This window comes from Salmo salar, chromosome 15 (assembly GCF_965601325.2).
Source record: "Salmo salar chromosome 15, fSalSal1, whole genome shotgun sequence".
In the NCBI taxonomy this organism is placed as follows: Eukaryota; Metazoa; Chordata; class Actinopteri; order Salmoniformes; family Salmonidae; genus Salmo; species Salmo salar.
In genome coordinates this window covers 53,003,267-53,026,203 of record NC_138305.1, presented here as the reverse complement: position 1 = coordinate 53,026,203, position 22,937 = coordinate 53,003,267, and the positions used below count along the sequence as shown (strand labels likewise).

Sequence of the window (22,937 nt, the reverse complement as noted above, 5' to 3'; positions counted from 1 at the left end):
TCGGGTGGCTTAGATCCCTCATGATTTTAGGTGTCCTGGAGGGCAGGCAGTGTGCACCCAATGGTACCCATAGGCACCCTATTTCTCTCCACGAGAGATTAACCAACACACCAACATCAAAATTCAACAAAAAGTCAGACACACCTACGCACCAGGGCTGGGGTCAATTAAAATTAAAGGCAGTCAATTCAGGAAGATATTTTAATTGAAAATTCCAAAATGCAAAAACATATTAAATAAATAGCTACTCTTCAGTTTATTGAGAAGTCATTGAAAATAGCTGCAGTTTTTTTGTTATTTTGAATTGGTATTTAAGTTTCCTTCCTGAATTGACTGCTTTCAATTTGAATTGACCCCAGCCCTACTACACACACACACACACACACACACTCTCCCAGATAGTTGTTGTCAAGGCTGATTGTGGTTGGCTGCCTCCCCCTGTACAGGTGTCTTCATCACCCACGGTGACGTGGGGGTGGGGACAATCGTCGGCTCAGCGGTCTTCAATATCCTGTGCATCATCGGCGTGTGCGGAATATTCGCCGGACAGGTGTGTGTGTTTCTGTGCACATGCACATGCACATACACAATGCAGCATATGCATTTAGATCACTTATGGGCTGAGAAGTAAATAGAAAGATTGAGTTCTCCTATGGGGAACCATGTCTACATGTCTGATAGTTTGCAATTGCTCACAGCTGTCGTTAGTCTCTGGAAAGCATATTTCTGGTCCCGTATTCACAAAGACTAGGAGTGCTGATCTAGGATCATTTTAGCCTTTTAGATCATAATGAATAAGATTCTATGGAAAGGGGGGACCTGATCCTAGATCAGCATTTCTAGTCTGAGACGTTTTATACACTATATATACAAAAGTATGTGGACACACCTTCAAATGAGTGGATTTGGCTATTTCCGCCACACCATTGCTGACAGGTGTATGTGTATAAAATCGAACACACAGACATGCAATCTCCATAGGAAACAATGGCAGTACAATGGCCTTACTGAAGAGCTCAGTGACTTTCAACGTGGCACCGTCATAGGATGCCACCTTTCCAACAAGTCAGTTCGTCAAATTTCAGCCCTGCTAGAGCTGCCCCAGGTAACTGTAAGTGCTGTTATTGTGAAGTTGAAACGTCTAGGAGCAACAACAGCTCAGCAGTGAAGTGGTAGGCCACACAATCTCACAGAACGGGACCACCGAGTGCTGAATCGTGTAGCGTGTAAAAATCGTCTGTTCTTGGTTGCAACACTCACTACTGCGTTCCAAACTGCCACTGGAAGCAACGTCAGCACAATAACTGTTTTGTCAGGAGCTTCATGAAATGGGTTTCCATGGCCGAGCTGCCGCATACAAGCCTAAAATCACCATGCGCAATGCCAAGCGTCGGCTGGAGTGCTGTAAAGCTCGCCGCTATTGGACTCTGGAGCAGTGGAAATGCGTTCTCTGGAGTGATGAATCACACTTCACCATCTGGCAGTCTGACGGACAAATCTGAGTTTGGAAGGTGCCAGGAGAACGCTACCTGCCTGAATGCATAGTGCTAACTGTAAAGTTTGGTAGAGGAGGAATAATGGTCTTGGGCTGTTTTTCATGGTTCTGGCTTGGCCCCTTAGTTCCATTGAAGGGAAATCTTAACGCTACAGCATACAATGACATTCTAGATGATTCTGTGCTTCTAACTTTGTGGCAAGAGTTTGGGGAAGGCCCTTTCCTGTTTCAGCATGACAATGCCCCCATGCACAAAGCGAAGGTCCATACAGAAATGGTTTATCGAGATTGGTGTTGAAGAACTTGACTGAGCTGCACAGAGCCCTGACACCTTTGGGATGAATTGGAACGTCGTCTGCGAGCCAGGCCTAATCGCCCAACATCCGTGCCCGACCTCACGAATGCTGTTGTGGCTGAAGTCCCCGCAGCAATGGTCCAACATCTAGTGGTAAGCCTTCCCAGAAGAGTGGAGGCTGTTATGCAGCCAAGGGGGGGGGGGGGGGACCAACATTTGTCCACATACTTTTGGTCATGTAGTGTATCTGCAGGGATGTGATCTCTTTCCTGACTGACTGTTTCTCTCTCTCTTCCTAGGTTGTAGTGTTGGGTTGGTGGTCTGTTTTCCGAGATTCATTCTACTACGTCTTGTCGATCCTCGCTCTTATTGCGGTAAGTCTGACAGTAAAATGCACATGACATGTACTGTATGCGACCATAAACAATATATTTATTTAAGTATTTTATTAGGATCCCCATTAGTTTTTCCGAAAGCAGCAGCTACCCTTCCTGGAGTCCACACAAAACATGAAACATGACATAATACAGAACATTAATAGACAACAACAGCTCAAGGACAGAAGTACATATTGAATAATTCCTTACTGCCATTGTTTTCATTTCTGCCTGTGCTCTTTTTTTACCCCCAGTTCATCTACGATGGGAAGGTAGTGTGGTAAGCGAGCCCCACCTCTTTTCGATTGGTCCTTAAATAATACCTTGATGTGATGGAATTTGCATTAGTTCCGTGTCTGAACTGTGGGGCTCCTTATTGGGTGATGTGATAGGATTTAATTGGGCTTCATTGGGTAACTGAGATACGATGTGATTTCAGTGGTTGTCTCTCCGTTGTGTCCGTCTCAGGTGGGAGAGCCTGGTGTTGGTGGTCATGTACTGTGGATACATCCTCATCATGAAGTAAGTGCTGCACTACTGAGTCAGTGACTTTACAAAACTCAAGGCGTCACGCCCAATGAAATTGATGTGGTGGGGGAGACAGATTTACATCATTAAGGTATCTTCTATATTTCCAAGAAATATACAAAGACTCAATGCAATGATATTGAATTTGAGTGCCCCTTGATGTTCTGCGGGATGGAAGATTTTCACTCCCCTAGTAATAGTCTGTCTCTCACTTGTGCTCCGACTGCCCTTCTATGACCCATTATGATGCCACTCAGAGAATAGCCTACTACTCGCTGACCATTTCAGATACTATCCTATCTTGCCCATACGGTTCGCTGTATAACCTATGTGTGCATACATACAGTATGATGTAAAATATACAGCATGGTTTCACATTTACCAGAAGTTGCAGGACTGAGTTTGCCACAGTTATTGTACACGTGAACAGTTGCAAACGTTTTGCTGCAGTTCACTGTATACATAGGGACAGTTTCCCGGACCCAGATTAAACCTAGTGCTTGAATACAAAGATATTTGAATTGAGATTAAGTATGTTTATTAATTGGTGTTCAGGAAACTGTTCCTTAGAATTTACAGACCACTGCATAGTGTTCAGTTATTGTTTATTGGGTGTTGATTAAAAGTGAGGCATTAACCAGTGTCCCTCTCTCCCTTCTTCTCCCAGGTTTAACCAGAGCTTGCAGAAGTTATTCGCGAGTAAAGACGACAAGGACAAGAATCAGGCCAATGGTAACGCAGCGGCCAGCAGCGAGATGCAGGATGGTAATGCTAGTTATGATGACAATGTGTGGGATGCCGACCCCATCATTGCCTATAATCAGCACGGCAGTAGGTAAGGCTAACCAGGCAGGCTGTACTACACAGCAAGGCTTCTCTCGAGACATGGGCTTATTCTCTGTATCTTTACTTGTCTTCTTTTAACCCCAAAAGTTGAAGAAGACTAAAATGAACTATTGGTCGTTTCTGATGAAATAGGGTTGAGGGAATGGCGGGAATTCTAGTTCAAATGTCATTAACTTAGATGGCTCATCTTTGCATCTGTCCCATTATGGCATCTGAGAGCACGGGCAGCGCCATTGAATCAATCTCCATTTTGAAGTAGTCAAATTTATTCTGCTACTCCTTCCAACAAACAAACTGAAAGGGTGCATACTGCCATCTGGAATATGTTGTTTGAACAGGTATAAAGCCAAGGTTGGCAATTTACTGCCACCTGTAGTTATGGAATGTAGACCATCTTCGACCGTCTTTGAGCATGCTTTCTCACGTGGAAAAGTATTCTCAAGCTAAAGAGGGAACGCCCACTTACACAGACAGGAACCGCGGCCATTTTTTCAATGGCGGTCTTTATGCAACATCGTCATTAACCACCATCTTTGAGTTGACTACTTCAACATGGTATAAGTCCTCCATGCGGTTGCCCATGCTAAAACAGGCTTTTGGACACTATAGTTGTCTGGATCTAAGTCTATAAATTGGGCAGGAATATGAACTTGTGGGTTCATGGGAGTTGGGTAGGACTTCCTCTGTCAGTGTGGTGGAGGTGTTGCAGTTCTACAATCTCCATTCTACTGTGCCGACTGATAATGGGTAACCTTCAGCTCAACCACAGCACTTGGCTCTCTATCTCTACCAGAGGAGGCTGGCGGGAGGAGCTACAGGAGGATGGGCTCATTGTAATGGCTGGAATGGAAATGTGGAACGTATCGAACATATGGAAACCATGTTTGACTCGGTTCCATTTCAGCCATTGCAATGAGCCTGTCCTCCTATGGCCCCTCCCGCCAGCCGCCTCTGATCTCTACCTCTCTCTCTCTTCCTGGCTGCCTTATCTTTGGTATTCATGTCATAAGAGGGTTGTAACTTGTCTAGATGTGGCATATCTTCCACTTTCTTTCCACTAATGTCAAAGCGCCTGTCTGTTTAGCCTTACCAAACCCACTGTTGCTTAATGTGTGTTGTGTTTCTGCATGCTAGATTGCAGTGTTTCTCTGCTTGTCTCTTGAGGTATCAACCCACTGACTTGTGGTAATGAATATCAAAATATAGGGAATGTTTATGTCAGCTTTGTTTTCTTACTATGCATGTCAATTTATATGTAATTAATAAACTTAAGAGTTGTATATAGAACCCTTATCTGACCCTGAATTCGGCCATTTTACCAGAAATAGGTGTAAAACACAAGAGGAAACTTCTCACGGCAAGGTGTTTTTACACCTTAAATGGATTTTTGGTGTTTGATGTTTTTTGTAGCATGTTTGTGTGTGAGTCAAGGTTTCTGTTAGCTGGTAATAGACGTCATTTGGCTGATAAAATTAATTAATTGAAAAGCCGATGAAGATAATTGCTGCTGGCCAATTGTCCGGGAGAAGAAGATAAAATCCCATTGTGAAATAATGCTTTATAGCCTCTTCATTGATGGAAATACCAGTCGATGTAAATACATGACTGGTCATGCTTATCGGTCTATAGGTATATTTGCATAATTTTGTGGAAATAAATTGGTGCGTGTACAGTATTTTCGCTATGCATCTCATTAATCACACGCGAACAGCGTACAGATACAGAACCTTTGAGCGGAAAATCTGTCAGACAACGTGAGTGCTGCTGCTACAGTAGCTCAAACAGCAAATGAATAGCCAACCGAAGGCATGCTTCAACACCACTTGGCAATGAGCTGGAGGCAGTATATGCATTTTGAAAACATATACTTAATTGTTTGAAACCCAAACGTTTTACTACATATTATGAGGCATGTCTTACCTTCAAAATAGCCTAGACAAAATCAGACCATATCCGTGGAGGCAATTATTTTCTATAAACTTTCATTGTCCAGTAGCCAAAGGCACAATCCTAGTCTTATTAACAACCCATCCTAGTTGTTTCATCAAATCTCCCCTCTTTCTACATTTCTAAGTGTGTTTTCATCTCTGTCACATGAAACCGCTGGCTTGTGCGGTGCACTTTGACAATGGTGTTTTCCCGTTAATTGCATGATGGAACAAACATTCACACGTAGCCTACGGCCTTGGTCAACATATTAAGCTAAACGTTCTGATCTGTTGCATCAGACTCATTGCTTTTGAACTTCTTTTTTTTATGTGGCTTTGGCTCCTGGTTGTATGAATTTGGGATCTATCGTCCCACAACTGTCCCAGAGTCTGTTTGGAATAGGCTATTTCTTTCTCGACAAGCTGACAAATAGAATAGGTCAACTTTTCTACTATGGGGGATAGAATATTGACATAGGGTAGTGATTTTACTCCTCTTGTTGGCTGAGGAAACCAAATGTGGACAGTTATTCTTCATCTTCAAAGTGCACATCAGAATTCCGTCAGAAGGACATTGTTGCATCCTCGGTTTGCATGATCTGTTCATATGAATTACCATAATCTAAATGCGATTTCTGTCATTCTGAGCACCGTGGGTGGACGCCCTAATCCGGTTATGCACCCAATGCATATCGGTCCGGTACATTTCTCAAATGTCCGGTAAATTAAAATGCTGCTCTCAAATGTCCAGCGCCACACTTTCCTAACAGAAACCCTGGTGTGTGAGTGTGTATGTGTGTGTGAGAGCGAGTGAGCGTCTGTGTGTGTGTCAGTTTTGAAGGTCTAACGTGTCTGTTTGTCTCCAGTCAAGCCCAGTAAGGCTTACAGTCGTGGGTCTGTGATCATGGTCGATGAGATGATGCATGCCAACCCTCCCAAGATGCGCTTCCCAGAGGCCGGCCTCCGCATCATGATCACCAGCCATTTTGGCCCCAAGACCCGGCTGCGTATGGCCAGTCGCCTCATCATCACTGAGGTATGGATAGAGAGTGATGTAACTGCAGGAAGATGGTTTGTTTCCATGTTAGAGAATGCAATGATCTCATTTGTATAGATTTGATAGTGCTGTCATTGCTGTATTGTTGACTGCCTGGGTCGTATTCATTAGGCATCAAACGAGAAGAACAGACAAAAAAACTGACTGAATCAGGGGGGACTATCTGGACTTGGGGTCCAATACTCCCTTTCATTTTTCATTGAACAACATTTTCCGATGTGTGCCCTAATGAACAACTCCCTGTTTTGCCTCTTCCTGTGACAGCGTCAGAAGCTGGTCCAGGGTGCCAACGGAGTGGAGACCCAGGTGCTGGAGGGGAAGGTGGATGTTGAGAACGGCAACGTGCCCGAGGACAAGCCTGCAGAGGAAGAGGCCGAAAATGAGACAATCTCCCCCTTTCATATCCCTGGTGTGTGTGTGTGTGTGTGTGTGTGTGTGTGTGTGTGTGTGTGTGTGTGTGTGTGTGTGTGTGTGTGTGTGTGTGTGTGTGTGTGTGTGTGTGTGTGTGTGTGTGTGTGTGTGTGTGTGTGTGTGTGTGTGTGTGTGTGTGTGTGTTTGCGAGTTGTTTATCCAGACAGAGCTTGACATTATTGTGGATAATACATGTTTTGATGTTAAGATATGGCTCATAAGATTTAAACATTTGCTTACACTTCAGTAGATGCGGTGCCCTTATGACTAATTCTAATGATCTTTGACAGAGAGTTATGTGCATGACAAACACTGCTCCAATGTGTGTATGAAACCTCCAAGTGCTTTACGATGGAAGTAGCTGATGAGTTAAATTGGTTGTGTTAGTGCTGGGCTAGATCAAATACCTGCACCTTAATCCTGCACCTTCGAGACTGCTGCCCTATGTTCAGTCATTGAACACTGGTCGTTTAAATACTGTTTTACCCACTTCCTATGTACAGTGCCTTCGGAAAGTATTCAAACCCCTTGACTTTTCCCACATTTTGTTAGGGTACAGCTTTATTATAAATGTATTAAATTGTTTGTTTCCCTTATCAATCTACACACAATACCCCATAATGACAAGCAAAAACAGTTTTTTGTATTATATATAAAAACACTGAAATATCACATTTACGTAAGTATACAGACCCTTTACTCTTACATAATACGGCTATAAAGCAGGGGTGGGCAACTCCGGTCCTTGAGAGGCTGATTGGCGTCACACTTTTTCTCCATCCCTAGCAAACACAGCTGATTAATCAAATTGCATTCTAAACTAAGATCATGATTAGGTGATTATTGGAGTCAGGTGTGTTAGCTGGGGCTGAAACAAAACTGTGACATCAGGCCCTCGAGGACTGGAATTGCCCACCCCTGCGTAATGTAACAAAATGTGGACAAAAGTCAAGCGGTCTGAATACTTTCCGAATGCACTGTATGTACTGTATTCTAGTCATTGCTCATCCTATATAACTACTGCTGTACACCTTTTCTATTCATATACTGTCCATAATGTCTTTACACCACATCAAATACATATGTATATTTATATTCCGGACTCTGACATTGCTCATTCCAATATTTCTTAATTCCTTTTAATTTTGGGGATTTGTGTGTATTGTTTTGCATTGTTAGGTATTACTGCATCGTTGGAGCTAGGAACACAAGCATTTTGCTACACCCGCAATAACATCTGCAAAATATGTATATGTGACCAGTAAAATTAGATTTGACCTAGTTTTTCCAGGACCAGAACACTGTTCTAGAATGAGTTGTATGACCTCCTAGGGAGTTATTCCTCGCCACTGTGCTTCTGCTTGCTCTTTGGAATTCTGGGCTTTGTTACTGTAAAGCACTTTGACTTGATATCATATTAAAAGGGCCTTATAAATACATGTGGTTGATTTTACCTGCCCCTTTAATCCTACAGTGGGCATCAGCAGCAAGTGCAAGTGGCTGATCGCGTGGCCCCTGCTGCTCCTCCTGTTCTTCACCATCCCCAACTGTGCCAAGCCTCGATGGGAGAAGTTCTTTATGCTCTCCTTCATCCTTTCCACTGTCTGGATCGCCGTCTTCTCTTACTTCATGGTCTGGATGGTGAGTCTCAGGGTACGGTAGTGAACGTGTTTCATTATTCTTGTGGGGACCAGAAGAAACAAACAAACAAAAATTTGACCAACTGGGGACATTTTGTTAGTCCCCACGAGGTCAAATGCTATTTATACGGGGTTTAGGGTTAAGGTTAGAATTAGTGTTAAGGTTAGAATTACGTTAAGGGTTAGGGTTAGGAGCTAGGGTTAAGGTTTTTGGGTTAAGGTTAGGATTAAGGTTAGGGTAAGAGTACAGGTTTGGTTTATGGAAAATAGGATTTTGAATGTCCCCACAAGGTTAGCTGTACAAGACTGTGTGTGTGTGTGGAGGAGGGGTGTGTGTGGGAGTTGTGTCTGGCTGTTCTGGTCACTTATCAGTTGTAATGTGTGTGTGGTCACAGGTCACCATTATCGGCTACACCCTTGGCATCCCAGACGTCATTATGGGTATAACTTTCCTGGCAGCGGGCACCAGTGTACCGGACTGCATTGCCAGTCTCATCGTTGCTCGGCAAGGTACAACTCTACTTTCTGTAATTTCCCTTTAACGGTTTGTGAGGATGGAAATGAAGGGCATCTACTCATTGAAAACAAAAGGTATCTTTGGACTGTACCATCTTTGGCAATAATCTTGTCTTAAGGCTTTTCAAAGTTAATTCTGGACGTTGCTTTTAAGTAAAATGCTTGTATTTGAATGACAACTATTTGTGTTTAGGAATGGGTGACATGGCGGTGTCCAACACCATCGGCAGTAATGTGTTTGATATCCTGGTTGGGCTGGGGTTGCCCTGGGCGCTACAGACCATGGCGGTCAACTACGGCTCTGAGGTAAGAACAGCTATAGGGAACGGAGTAGTGTTCAGTTGCCCCTTGTCGCTGATCTTGGATCAGTATAGCATTTCCCCCCACAAATGTTTAAGGTTAGAATAGGGGGATGGGAAGCTGATCCTAGATCTGTACCTTCACCCTGGAGCATAGGGAACAGCTTTCCTTGTAGGGAGCATTGAGAGATTACTGCTTTGCTTGACGTACAACATTGTAATTCAATGTGCACTGTAAATACGTGTAGTTTAGTAGTCATCTTTCAGGAAGCGTATACACTGAAATGAAGTCAAGTGATGTTGACTCTGAGCACTTGAGTTGAAAGTGTTCATCAGTCATGTGTTGGAGAGGGAATAACACATTTTTTAAGGACTAAATAACAAGTGTTTCAGTACTGTGTGATTGAATCCTTGACCCTACTGTTTCTCCAGCTCTCTCCTCCTCTCCCACACTTCAACTAGGGGTGCATCTCAATAGTATAAAGCATACTCCTGGCCAGAGAGGAAGCCACTTAAGACTATTGAGACGCACCCCGTGAGTTAACTATGACCATAGCCATGTATTTAGAGTTGGGCCAACTTTTATCATTTTGAAAATTGCTTTAATCTATACAGTTGAAGTCGGATGTTTACATACACTTAGGTTGGAGTCATTAAAAGTTATTTTTCACTCCACAAATTTCTTGTTAACAAGCTATAGTTTTGGTAAGTCGGTTAGGACATCTACTTTGTGCATGACACGTAATTTTTCCAACAATTGTTTACAGACAGATTATTTCACTTATAATTCACTGTATCACAATTCCAGTGGGTCAGAAGTTCACATACACTAAGTTGACTGTGCCTTTAAACAGCTTGGAAAATTCCAGAAAATTCCATCATGGCTTTAGAAGCTTCTTTTAGGGTAATTTACATCATTTGAGTCAATTGGAGGTGTACCTGTGGATGTATTTCAAGGCCTACCTTCAAACTCAGTGCCTCTTTGCTTGACATCAAGGGGAAATCAATAGAAATCAGCCAAGACCTCAGAAAAAAAATTGTAGACCTCCACAAGTCTGGTTCATCCTTTTGAGCAATTTCCAAACGCCTGAAGGTACCACGCTCATCTGTCAAACAATAGTACGCAAGTATAAACACCATGGGACCACACAGCTGTCATACCGCTCAGGAAGGAGACGCGTTCTGTCTCCTCGAGATTAATGTACTTTGGTGCGAAAAGAGCAAATCAATCCCAGAACAACAGCAAAGGACCTTGTGAAGATGCTGGAGGAAACGGGTACAAACGTATCTATATCCACAGTAAAACGAGTCCTATATCAACATAACCTGAAAGGCTGCTCAGCAAGGAAGAAGCCACTGCTCCAAAACCGCCATGAAAAGCCAGACTACGGTTTGCAACTGCACATGAGGACAAAGATCGTACTTTTTGGAGAAATGTCCTCTGGTCTGATGAAACAAAAATAGAACTGTTTGGCCATAATGACCATCGTTATGTTTGGAGGAAAAAGGGGGATGCTTGCAAGCCGAAGAACACCATCCCACCATGAAGCACGGGAGTGGCAGCATCATGTTGTGGGGGTGCTTTGCTGCAGGAGGGACTGGTGCACTTCACAAAATAGATGGCCTCATGAGGTAGGAAAATGATGTGGATATATTGAAGCAACATCTCAAGACATCAGTCAGGAAGTTAAAACTTGCTCACAAATGGGTCTTCCAACTGGACAATGACCCCAAGCATACTTCCAAAGTTGTGGTAAAATGGCTTATGGACAACAAAGTCAAGGTATTGGAGTGGCCATCACAAAGCCCTGACCTGAAGCCTTTAGAAAATTTGTGGGCAGAACTGAAAAAGGGTGTGCGAGCAAGGAGGCCTACAAACCTGACTCAGTTACACCAGCTCTGTCAGGAGGAATGGGCCAAAACTCACCCAACTTATTGTGGGAAGCTTGTGGAAGGCTACTCTGAAACGTTTGACCCAAGTTAAACAATTTAAAGGCAATGCTACCAAATACTAATTGAGTGTATGTAAACTTCTGACCCACTGGGAATGTGATGAAAGAAATAAAAGCTGAAATAAATCATTCTCTCTACTATTATTCTGACATTTCACATTCTTAAAATAAAGAGGTGATCCTAACTGACCTAAGACAGGGAATTTTTACTAGGATTAAATGTTAGGAATTGTGAAAAACTGAGTTTAAATGTAATTGGCTCAGGTGTATGTAAACTTCTGACTTCAACTGTACATTAAGTTAATATTATTTTTAAATATTCCCCTTGTAATGTTAACTATGACTTCCCCTCTAGGTCATTATCAACAGTCGAGGACTTCTCTACTCTGTGGTGCTGCTGCTGGGTTCTGTGGCTTTAACGGTGAGAAGATTCTGTCCTCTGTAGCACAGTTGGTAGAGCATGATGTTTGTAACGCCAGGATAGTGGGTTCGAATCCCAGGACTACCCATAAGTAAAACATTTATGCACGCATGGCTAAGTTGCTTTGGATAAAAGCATCTGCTTAATGGCATATATTATACATGTATTACATTATACTACTGACCAGAGTCTTACTTTGTATAGAGACTACAGTATCTATGTCTCTACCACTGAACAGTCTGCCAGTGTATTAGGCCATGGAACCAATGTTTTTTCAAAGGGAGTCATCCGTTGACTGATGATAGACAACGGAGAAGATTGTCCAACAAAAAACACTCAGGCCGTCATTGTAAATAGGAATTTGTTCTGACTTGCCTAGTTAAATAAATAAAAAAATATATATTTTTAATGTACATATGCAACTTTGAGTTGACGGACAACAACGGACAGTTGATGAATGCATATACAATTTAATCCGTGTTCTTGCACCGCTGTGTGGCCTTAGATTTTCATTGGAACGGTTCTGTTCTGTGGATATGGATAATGCTACTGTTTTGTCTCAAACTCTTCCGTGTGTATGTTCGATTTAAAGAGGCACTATACAGAAATCGCTCATTTCCTAGTTGCTCAAATTCAAATGGTTCACTTAATTTCAGTCTAAAGTGCCGTGAAAGTATTTGCCCCTTTCTGATTTTCTCAATTTTTGCATAGATGATACTGAATGTTATCACATCTTCAACAAAACCTAATATTAGATAAAGGGAACCTGAGTTTACAAATAACAAAAACAATGTATACATATTTTATATATTTAATTAATAAAGTTATGCAACACCCAATTCCCCTGTGTGAAAAAGTAATTGCCCCATAACACTCACTAACTGGTTGTACCACCTTTAGCTGCAGTGACTGCATCCAAATGCTTCCTGTAGTTGTTAATCAGTCTCTCACATCGCTGTGGAGGAATTTTGTCCCACTCATGCATGTAGAACTGCTTTAACTCAGCAACATTTGTGGTTTTTCAAGCATGAACTGCTCATTTCAAGTCCTGCCACAACATCTCAATTGGGATTAGCTCTGGGCCAATCCAAAACTTCAAATGTGTTGGTTTTTACTCATTTTCATGTAGACTGTGATGGTTTGGGGATGCTTTGCTGCCTCAGGACCTGGACGACGTGCCTTATAGAAGGAACCATGAATTCTGCTCTGTATCAGAGAATTCTACAGGAGAATGTCTGGCCATCCGTCGTTGAGCTGAAGCTGATGACTGAAGACAATGATCCAAAACACACAATCAAGTCTACATGAAAATGTCTAAAAAGCAAGTTTTGGAATTGCCTTGTCAAAGTCCAGACCTAATCCCAATTGAGATCCCTTACGAAAAAAGAGTGCAGTATAACTGCAGTATGCTGCAAATACTGCATCCAAAGTTTTTTTTAGTGCAGTAATTTTGCATTGTAACTGCAGTTATAGTTTAGTATAACTGCTGTTCAACTACAGTATAACTGCAGTTATTCTGCAATTACTGCACTTTTACCGCATCTTCAAAAATGCAATCTTTTTTTGTAAGGGATTCTGTGGCAGGACTTGAAATGAGCAGTTGATGCTTGAAAACCCACAAATGTCTCTGAGTTACAGCAGTTCTGCATGAAGAGTGGGCCATAATTCCTCCACAGTGACGTGACAGACTGATCAACAACTACAGGAAGCGTTTGGTTGCAGTCATTGCAGCTAAAGGTGGCACAACCAGTTATTGAGTGTAAGGGGGCAATTACTTTTTCACACAGGGGCTTTTGGTGTTGTATAACTTTGTTTATTAAATAAATTAAATCATTATGTAATTGTTGTGTTACTTGTTCACTCAGGTTCCCTTTATCTAATGTTAGGTTTTGGTTGAAGATCTGATAACATTCAGTATTAAACATTTGCAAAAGTAGAGAAAATTAGAAAGGGGGTAAATACTTTTTCACAGCACTGTAAAGTATGTGACAAAACAAGCAAGTATCGTGTAGATAATCATTGTACCGTCTAAACCGCTGTGAAATATATTTTCCATAGCCACAAATATTGTATTTTCAGCTGTTTGAAGCTCGTGTACAAAAGCAAAAGTAAAAGACACAAAAACGAAACTGAAGAACAGGACGCATAGAAAAATAGCACATAGAACATATCTACCGGTTGTTAGACTTGCTTTCAATGATAATGACAGATCTGTAACACATTGGTCGGTCACCCAAAAAGTTACATATTGCAGCTTGAAGTGATAAATTGGTGTTATTGAAAAATGTGTCTAATAAGCTCCATTACATGAATGGAAATCATCATTCGATTAATTACATTAACAGGTGTCTTAATTTAATTAGCTAATAGTTTCCTATTTTTTTTTTAAATGATCATATGCTGAAATAAAGTATAACAATTTAGAACAATTTATAAATGTGCCTTCTTGCACATGCGTGTGTGTGTGTGGCAGAGACAGATGAACAAAAGTGTTGCCAGTAATTTCTTGATGAACCATCAGCCACTATTCAGGTGTACATACAGAGGTCTGATATACCTCTGACTATGGTCGCGTTCCCCTGCTCGGACGTTGCATGCATCAACCAATGTTTGTGTGCCATGTCATCGACAGTCGGCCGCCAGTTTGCTGTAACATATGATGTCGTTAGCTGATACGTAATATCAAGGCATTGTAAGATCTGGCATGCGTCAGCTACGCCTGGGCATAGGAACACACCCTAAGTATGGTGTACTGTGTGTGTGTTCCACCTCTGCAGGTGGGGGGGATCCACGTGAACCACTGGAAGCTGGATCTGAAGCTGGGTATCTACACGCTGGTCCTCTACGCTGTCTTCCTGTGTTTCTCCATCATGATCGAGTACAACGTGTTCACCTTCGTCAACCTGCCAATGTGCATGGAGGAGTAGCTAGACCCTGCCCACCCACGCTGACCTCTGAACCAGGAAGCTCCATCCCCTCAATCCCAGAGAGCAACCAATCACAAACAACCTTCTTCGCCGTCATCCACCACATTACTAAACCTTGTAACTGAATCTCCTGTCTGTCTGTCTGACTCGATCTTTCATTGTCATGACAGATCTGTTGACCTCTTCATCTGCTCATTGTCTTTAAATCTGTCTCTCCCTGTGCTTGGACTCGCTTTCCCATGAGGCTTTGTTCTGAGGAGTGGATGGACACCTCTCCATGCCTCAAATGTCCTCCCCTCTCACATCCAACAGACTGGACCCAGTGTCAGACTAATCTGTTTTCCATTTACCCCCTCCAACTACCTCTAGTCTTACTGTGCTTTCATTAGCGTTCCATCAAAGGCTTTAGAATTACCTACTACCTACAGTCTCCCTCTCACAACAACCCACACATACCTCAGGTTAGGGTTAGTCGTAAACCCCGACATTGACACTCAAGCATTTCTCCCACTCTCCCCCATCAAAACCTCTTCTCTTAACCTCCCCACCCCACACCACAGATCTACCCAAAGACCCTAGGAAGAAAACACGACCTCACCCGCTCGCCCTCAATCTCTACCTCTCCCCCAAATCCCGCTTGTGCCCCCACCCTTTGGAGGAGGAACTTTTTTTTGGCAGCTCTTCTACTCTTTCTGGCCTGGACCCCTCTGACATGGTCCGAGCTGTGATAGTTTCCTGTTTCCACATCACTACGTCCCACCCCTCAGCACCAGACACTCATCTTTCAGTCCTCAATCTACTACTCTTTTACTCTTCACTTCTCTCCATCACCTCTTAAGAAGGACATTTTGTCAGGAATCTTTATGTAAAATGAGTCCACGGTCAACTCAAAGCTGAGACTGAAAGAAGAGCGTGTAGGATGTATATTTGCAGCACTGCACAGTGTTAAACTTGTAAACATGTATTTTCTTTTCATTTTATTTTTGTATCGTGTGGGTTTTTGTTTTTCAAACGGGGGTTTAAAAAGGACTATGAAATATGTAGAGGAGAGCTTGTTGCAATCATAAAGTATGTTGCCTGTTTCACGGTAAGGAATTGCGCATGGAGAAAATGCTTTTCTTGCTTTTTGCTGTAAGGAGATTTGGCCCCCCTCGAAGGGAGGGCGTCTGGCTGATGGAGGCGACTCTATAACCCGTTGTGCTGAAAGTTCAGCTGTTGTTTTTTTTTTTCCTCCATCAGAAACTGATACCTCTCACACACACCCTCCAACTGCAAAACACTAAAGAGAGAAACGACTCACTCCGGATCTTGGGGAGATGCGACAGATACGTCACTGAATGGAGGATACGGTGTCATCTTTGGAATGGTGTCCATATTAGGACATCTTCGCACAGCAGCATGGAGAAACGTGTATTGTATCACAGATGATCGCAATCGGTCTGTTCTTCTCATCTTCTGTCGTTGACCCCCCCCCTTTGACCACTAGGGGGCAATGCTGCCCCCTCACTCTGATCTGTCTGTGCATGGCAGGGGTCTTAAGCAACCACAGCTGTTTGGTTATCAGGGAATATTTGGAGCCTCTGAAGTTCCAGTAGGTGGCGCCATTGGTGGTGTTCGCTCAATGTTAATTACATGTAGATATTGCACTTTAAAACAAGCAAAGCCGTCCTCTCATTCTGAGTCAACTAGTGCTTCCTTTGAGTGTATGTATGTACATTATATGTGAGTGTGGGGGTGGGGGCACACCCGTGAGCACACAGCAGTCTGTCTGCAGTGCATTGTACATACTGGGAGTATAAACGCAGGCTGCTCGGCAGTACGAAAAGTGATAGGCTGAAGGGCGTGCGTGCGTGCGTGGCCGCCACCCCCCCCCACCCACTTTACAAAAACGGCAGCTACAAGCTACTGCAATCTGAGACATTTGACTTCATGCAAAAACACCTGCGGAGACTGAGTCTACAAGAAGCTGGAAAGATTTGCTTTAATAGGGGAGTGTTAATGACGAAAACATGACCTTCCCTTTTTGTGTTGGTAGCAGGTACTTGTATATGCAATCTCAATGTTATGCGTTCTGTGTGTTGGAATTAGAAGGGCCCCTATGGAGGTTGCCATAATGTTAGGGGAACATTTGAGCTCGCTTGTGTGAATGACAGCTGAGGAACCGAGCCAGAGGACATGGATGGAACGTTCTGGAATGGGGGATTCTGTGTGTGCGGGGAGTCCGACCCTCCTGGCACAAGGGCATTATTCAACCACCAACTCTACCTGAAGACCAGAGGGGAAGGACACCAGCCGGGAAGCTGGGAAACACCCCCCAGGCTACAGATGGTTTAGTCCAGTGTACTCTGAACTTTCTGGAAATTCTCCTCCAGGAAAGACAACTTTGTGAGATGAGATCTCATCTGTGTGTGTGTGTGATGAACCTGAGTAGCAGACATTTTAGGAGTTGGACCCCTAAGCTGCTACTCCCGGGGGAGGTTTTTGACTCCAGCTGCGTTCTCTTGGAAGGAGGTGACCACATAGGTCCTCAAGACTCTCAACCCCCCCCTCCCCCCCCCCCCCCCATCCTCCTCATCACATCCCAATGCCATCAATGCTACCCGTATCGTGTGTCCTCCACCCCGCTCGACTATCAATTTATAGCAGTTACCCTCACTGCACTGTATGCCCCCCAGTGGGTTTTTTCCCTGTAGAAGAGTGAAAAAGTATTCTCTACTAGTGCCATTTGGATTTGATTCTCATTGTTTCCTTCTTGTTAACGATTGTCACATTCTCAATCTTTTCGTTCGTTGTTATTAACTGTACATACAATGGGGCCCGAAATTATTGACACCCTTGATAAAAATGACAGTATAAAATAAATTATTCAAATGCTGAGCTATATTGTATGCAAAAAAAAGGGAAATTATGTGATTTTATACTAATATAATTGCTCAGAGAAAGAGATTTTGTTTAGCAAGTAATATTTTTTTTCATCGAAGGGTAGGGGTCAAAATGATTGACACCCCTGTTTTCAATACTTCACCTTGTGAGGATAACGGCACTGAGACTTTTTCTACACATTGGGAGGAATCATAGATCATTCCTCCGTACAGTATCCTTCCAGATCCTTGATATCCTTTGTCTGCGCTTATGGACTGCCCTCTTCAATTCAAACCGCAGGTTTTCAATGGGTTTCAAGTCCGGAGACTGAGATGGCAATTGCAAAATGTAGATTTTGGGGCCAATTAATCATTTTATTTGTGGATTTTGTGTGCTTGGGGTTATTGTCTTGCTGGAACATCCACATGCGGCAAAGTTTCAGCCTCCTGTTAGAAGGAACCAGGTTTTTTAACGGTAAAATTGGACCCCTACAATTTTCATTAAAAAATGACTTATTAAACAACATCTCTTTCTCTGAGCAATTGGTAGTATATTAGTATAAAATCATAATCTCCCAATTATTTGTTTGCATACAATATAGCTCAGTATTTGGATTATTTATTTTATACAGTATTTTTTTCTCATCTTTATCAAGGGTGTCAATAATTTCAGACCTCATGGTACATATATAGAGTTGAAGTGGGAAGTTTACATACACCTTAGCCAAATACATTGAAACTCAGTTTTTCACAATTCATGCCATTTAATCCTAGTAAAAATTCCCTGTCTTAGGTCAGTTAGGATCACCACTTTATTTTAAGAATGTGAAATGTCAGAATAATAGTAGAGAGAATGATTTATTTCAGCTTTTATTTCTTTCATCACATTCCCAGTGGGTCAGAAGTTTACATACACTCAATTAGTATTTGGTAGCATTGCCTTTAAATTGTTTAACTTGGGTCAAATGTTTCATGTAGCCTTCCACAAGTTTCCCACAATAAGTTGGGTGAGTTTTGGCCCATTCTTCCTGACAGAGCTGGTGTAACTGAGTCAGGTTTGTAGGCCTCCTTGCTCGCACACGCTTTTTCAGTTCTACCCACAAATTTTCTATAGGATTGAGGTCAGGGCTTTTTCGATGGCCACTCCAATACGTTGACTTTGTGGTCCTTAAACCATTTTGCCACAACTTTGGAAGTATGCTTGGGGTCATTGTCCAGTTGGAAGACCCATTTGTGACCAAGCTTTAACTTCCTGCGCGATGTCTTCGGATGTTGCTTCAATATATCCACATAATTTTCCATCCCCATGAAGCCATCTATTTTGTGAAGTGCACCAGTCCCTCCAGCAGCAAGGCACCCCCACAACATGATGCTGCCACCCCCATGCTTCACTGTTGGGATGGTGTTCTTCGGCTTGCAAGCGTCCCCCTTTTTCCTCCAAACATAACGATGGTCATTATGGCCAAACAGTTCTATTTTTGTCAGACCAGAGGACATTTCTCCAAAAAGTATGATCTTTGTCTCCATGTGCAGTAGCCTATAAGAAGCTTCTAAAGCCATCATTTTCTGGAATTTTCCAAGCTGTTTAAAGGCACAGTCAACTATATGTCAAGTTTATGTCAACTTCTGACCCACTGGAATTGTGATACAGTGAATTATAAGTGAAATAATCTGTCTGTAAACAATTGTTGAAAAAATTACTTGTGTCATGCACAAAGTAGATCTCCTAACTGACTTGCCAAAACTATAGTTTGTTAACAAGAAATTTGTGGAGTGGTTGAAAAACGAGTTTTAATGACTTAAGTGTATGTAAACTTCAGACTTGAACTGTACATTTTTTTAACAGCTTTTTGGGTCACAGGAACAAGCATATACCTGAGTTGATTCAGAATGTAAAATGTTTTTGGGGGTTTGTTGTTTTCCATTGTACATTTCCGTTAGTGTGTCATTGGTTTTAAGCGGTGGGTTTGGGTCAACACCTGTGTGGTCGTGTCCTTGGACCTTTACCAAATGGACCCCTAGATTCTACGCATTATGCACTTGTGGAGATCTGAGAGGATTCGACAGGTGTAAGCAATCAGTAATAGCTCCACATAGCCACCTAACATCCAGGTTCAGTGCAAGTTTCACTATATTGCGCTAATACTGTTATTGGCTTTGGGGTTTTGCTCGATTTCGAGGGTTGATTCTGTTTGGGTGTGGCTTGCCCTGATTGGAATCATCCTTGTTGGTCAGGATGTGTTGCACCTGTCGCCTTGTTAATCAGCCAATAGTTTCACCTGTGCTGGCACAGTGTTCCAGGGGAAATGGAGATGTTCGAAGAGCTATACGGCTGTTTAGCAGTGAAGGCTAGTGGGAGGAGCTATAGGAGGACGGGGGTCATTGTAATGCATTTATTCCATTCCAGCCAGTACAATGAGTTTGTCCTCCTATAGCGCCTCCCACCAGCCTCCACTGCTTTTAGCTCTTCCTCTTTAAGTTTGTAAACAAAGCTTTTTACTGTATCTTGTGTCTCACCTAAGTTGTTTGCTTTTACTTTCTTTAATTTGTCTGATATCAGGCAAGTCTAGTGGGCGTCCATGGTGGGTGCTAAGACGCTACTTGGGTTTGCTTGGCCAGCACCCAGTCAGTAAGCACCCATATGGATGCCTTTCAAAACACACTTTGAAACCAAACCTGTTTCGCTCTGGTTGTCAGCGGCTCAGTTGTTCGTTCCCTGTTTCTTTTGAGCAACGATTTGTATTTATTTATTGGGGAATGTAACAATACCAATAAAATGCTTGGATCTCCACAAGTGAATAGAGCATAGGGTCTAGGGGTTGCCTTGGAATTGGGCACTGGTTGCCAGGTCCTGAAAGTAACAACAGCACAGCAGCTCACACTGCTCCTACTGTTTGACTATTTAAACTCATCCAACACACACACATCCACATATACTACCAGTTTATCTCCCGCAAACGTTTATTATCAATCACTTTTAAAAAAAACAAGTCGAATTCAGATACCATAAATCATGTCATAGCTCTGCATTAAAAATACATGGAAACCATGTTGTACAAAATAAAAGAGCACAGAGAGCCACATACACCCAGGGCAACATTTACTTAGTGCAAAAGAATTATAAAAAGTGTAACAATTACCGTAAACCTCATTATCAACCGAGTAGTTTGGGTCCTGAATGCTGATTGGCTAAAACAGCATTTATCCGTGTGTATATCAGGCAATATACCACGGGTGTGAGGCAAAAATACTTGTTTACTGTTCTATTTATGTTGGTAAGCAGTTTATAATAGCAATAAGGCACCTCGGGGGTTTGTGGTATATGGCCAATATACCACGGCTAAGGGCTGTATCCAGGCACTCCACTTCACGTCAAGCGTAAGAAGAGCCCTTAGCTGTGGTATATTGGCTAATATACCACACCCTCCCAGGCCTTGTTAATTATAATCTGGTAGTGTGATTTCATTTGAAACGTTTCATAGTGCAAACGAGCTGTGCAAAGAGAAAAAAAGTACCATAAACCTCATTATAATCTGAGAGTGACATCATTTTTAAAAACTTTTCTTCAACAATGAGTGTATAAAGAGACCACTATTTATGTATTGCTCGGGTAACTAAACTCTAGTTAAATAACCGCCTCTTTATAACACACATTGTTTTAACCCTCAAGCTGGGGTCATTGTCGAATATTTCATGACTTTGTCGATCAACATGTTCTGAACAAATCTAAATCATTGTTTATGTATGAATATGGACTTTTTAAAAGACCCCAGGCAAAAACACCTAATTCTGCTTATAGTAATTTGATAAATGGGACCTTTATTTGAATCTAGGTTTCTCTGGAGACATGGTAACAAGTTATCCATACCACCAGAGGGTGGAGAGGGACCTGTATCATGGATTTTGACCAGATAGACAGATCACCTGCAGACATGTAGCTTCCCATGTACTCACCTAAGATTGTACATTTCTATACCACATATCGTATGACTGTGTACAAAACCAAAATGACCTTATTTTTGTGCATATAAAAATCTGCCAATGGTATACAAAGTCTGCCAAAGGTATAAATACTTAACAATACAAAACTCGGATACACTCTGAATCTACATAGAGAGCTGTATTGGTGTGTATTCTCCGAAAAGTAGTTATTCTAGGGCAAATCTAAAGTATTTATTTAAATCCAGGTTTCTCTGGAGACATTAAGTTCTACATATCATCAGAGGGTGGAGGGGGGCCTTTATGTACTCACTCGCCTATGGTTATAAGTAGGTATGACCGTGTGCAAAATCTAAATAAACTTCGATATATGCTTATTTGCAGTCAAAGCAGCTCATAAAAGTCTGTCAGTGGTATGAATACTTGGTAGAACTGTAGTACAGAAACCAGTTACCCTCTGAATGTACACATAGTGCTGTATAGGTCGTTATCAATAAAACGTCACAATAAGGTGCATAGCGTTCGATTTGCCTGCTCCGCTAAAACCATTGACAACTACATTCTGTTTTCAAGGGATTGTTTAATACATTTTATAACTATTTGGTTTTAATATCGTCACCTCTTGAAGAGTATAGTCAGAACTACACATGTCCGAATATTCCACATTTAGCTCTATCGTCAGAGTTATACAGCAAGTAACTGCATGCTTGTCATGATCAGAAAACATCAATTGATCATGTATTTTCAGATACGTGAGGGTAGCCTATCCATTTGGCATGTAGCTAGATTAGGAAACAACATGTGTAATTTAGCTAGCTTCATCAGAGATTAGGCTTTTGGAAAGAGCTTGACATTGGCAAGTCCTCGTCCTGGTAAAGTTGTCAATTAGACTACTGTCATCACCACTATAGGCAAACAAATCAATAAGTATGTGACCGACCGGCTTGATTCGGTCTTATGTAGCAAAATTAGAAATGATGTTTTTTACATATATCATACATTACAGTTGAGGAACAATGGGAAAGTCATTCTGCTTTGAAAGTTGATTAAACTTGTAACCACACTTTTGAGAAAATGGCCCTTGAATATTTTAGTAAACCTACCGGAGAGCTCTTCTTTGTCTACACTCATTTAGCATCGTTCACACCCTCTTAAGCCTTAGCCCCACCCATCTCTTTAAGGATTCACATGTCAGGCCATGTACTAAACAACCAAAAAGTTCAAGACTAAAGGCTGGTTTATACTAAGTCTATTGACAGTGGTCACAGTGACATCATGAACATTTTATTGTCGTCCAACATCAAACTTATCGTTGTCGTTATAAAAAGTATGAACACAAAAACTACAGGCTGCATGACATCAGCAACCTGGTGGTCCAAAATAGCATAACTAATGTAGTTTAACACCAATAAACCCACCCGTTTAAAAATCTATTTAGTATATGT

At 42.1% G+C, this 22,937-nt stretch overlaps 1 protein-coding gene across 1 annotated transcript in view; it reads left to right on the top strand.

Moving 5' to 3' along the window:
- Window positions 1-22,555, top strand: part of LOC106571662 (sodium/potassium/calcium exchanger 4) — an 85,549-nt gene extending 62,994 nt beyond the window's left edge. The window contains exons 6-17 of the mRNA XM_014144976.3: window positions 447-550; window positions 2,090-2,164; window positions 2,422-2,447; window positions 2,636-2,689; window positions 3,363-3,460; window positions 6,336-6,505; window positions 6,791-6,935; window positions 8,412-8,578; window positions 8,973-9,087; window positions 9,287-9,399; window positions 11,700-11,765; window positions 14,543-22,555. Coding sequence (XP_014000451.1) covers window positions 447-550; window positions 2,090-2,164; window positions 2,422-2,447; window positions 2,636-2,689; window positions 3,363-3,460; window positions 6,336-6,505; window positions 6,791-6,935; window positions 8,412-8,578; window positions 8,973-9,087; window positions 9,287-9,399; window positions 11,700-11,765; window positions 14,543-14,692 — 1,283 coding nt within the window. The 3' untranslated portion in view covers window positions 14,693-22,555. The remainder of the gene's footprint in view (window positions 1-446; window positions 551-2,089; window positions 2,165-2,421; window positions 2,448-2,635; window positions 2,690-3,362; window positions 3,461-6,335; window positions 6,506-6,790; window positions 6,936-8,411; window positions 8,579-8,972; window positions 9,088-9,286; window positions 9,400-11,699; window positions 11,766-14,542) is intronic.
- Window positions 22,556-22,937: the final 382 nt, after the last annotated feature.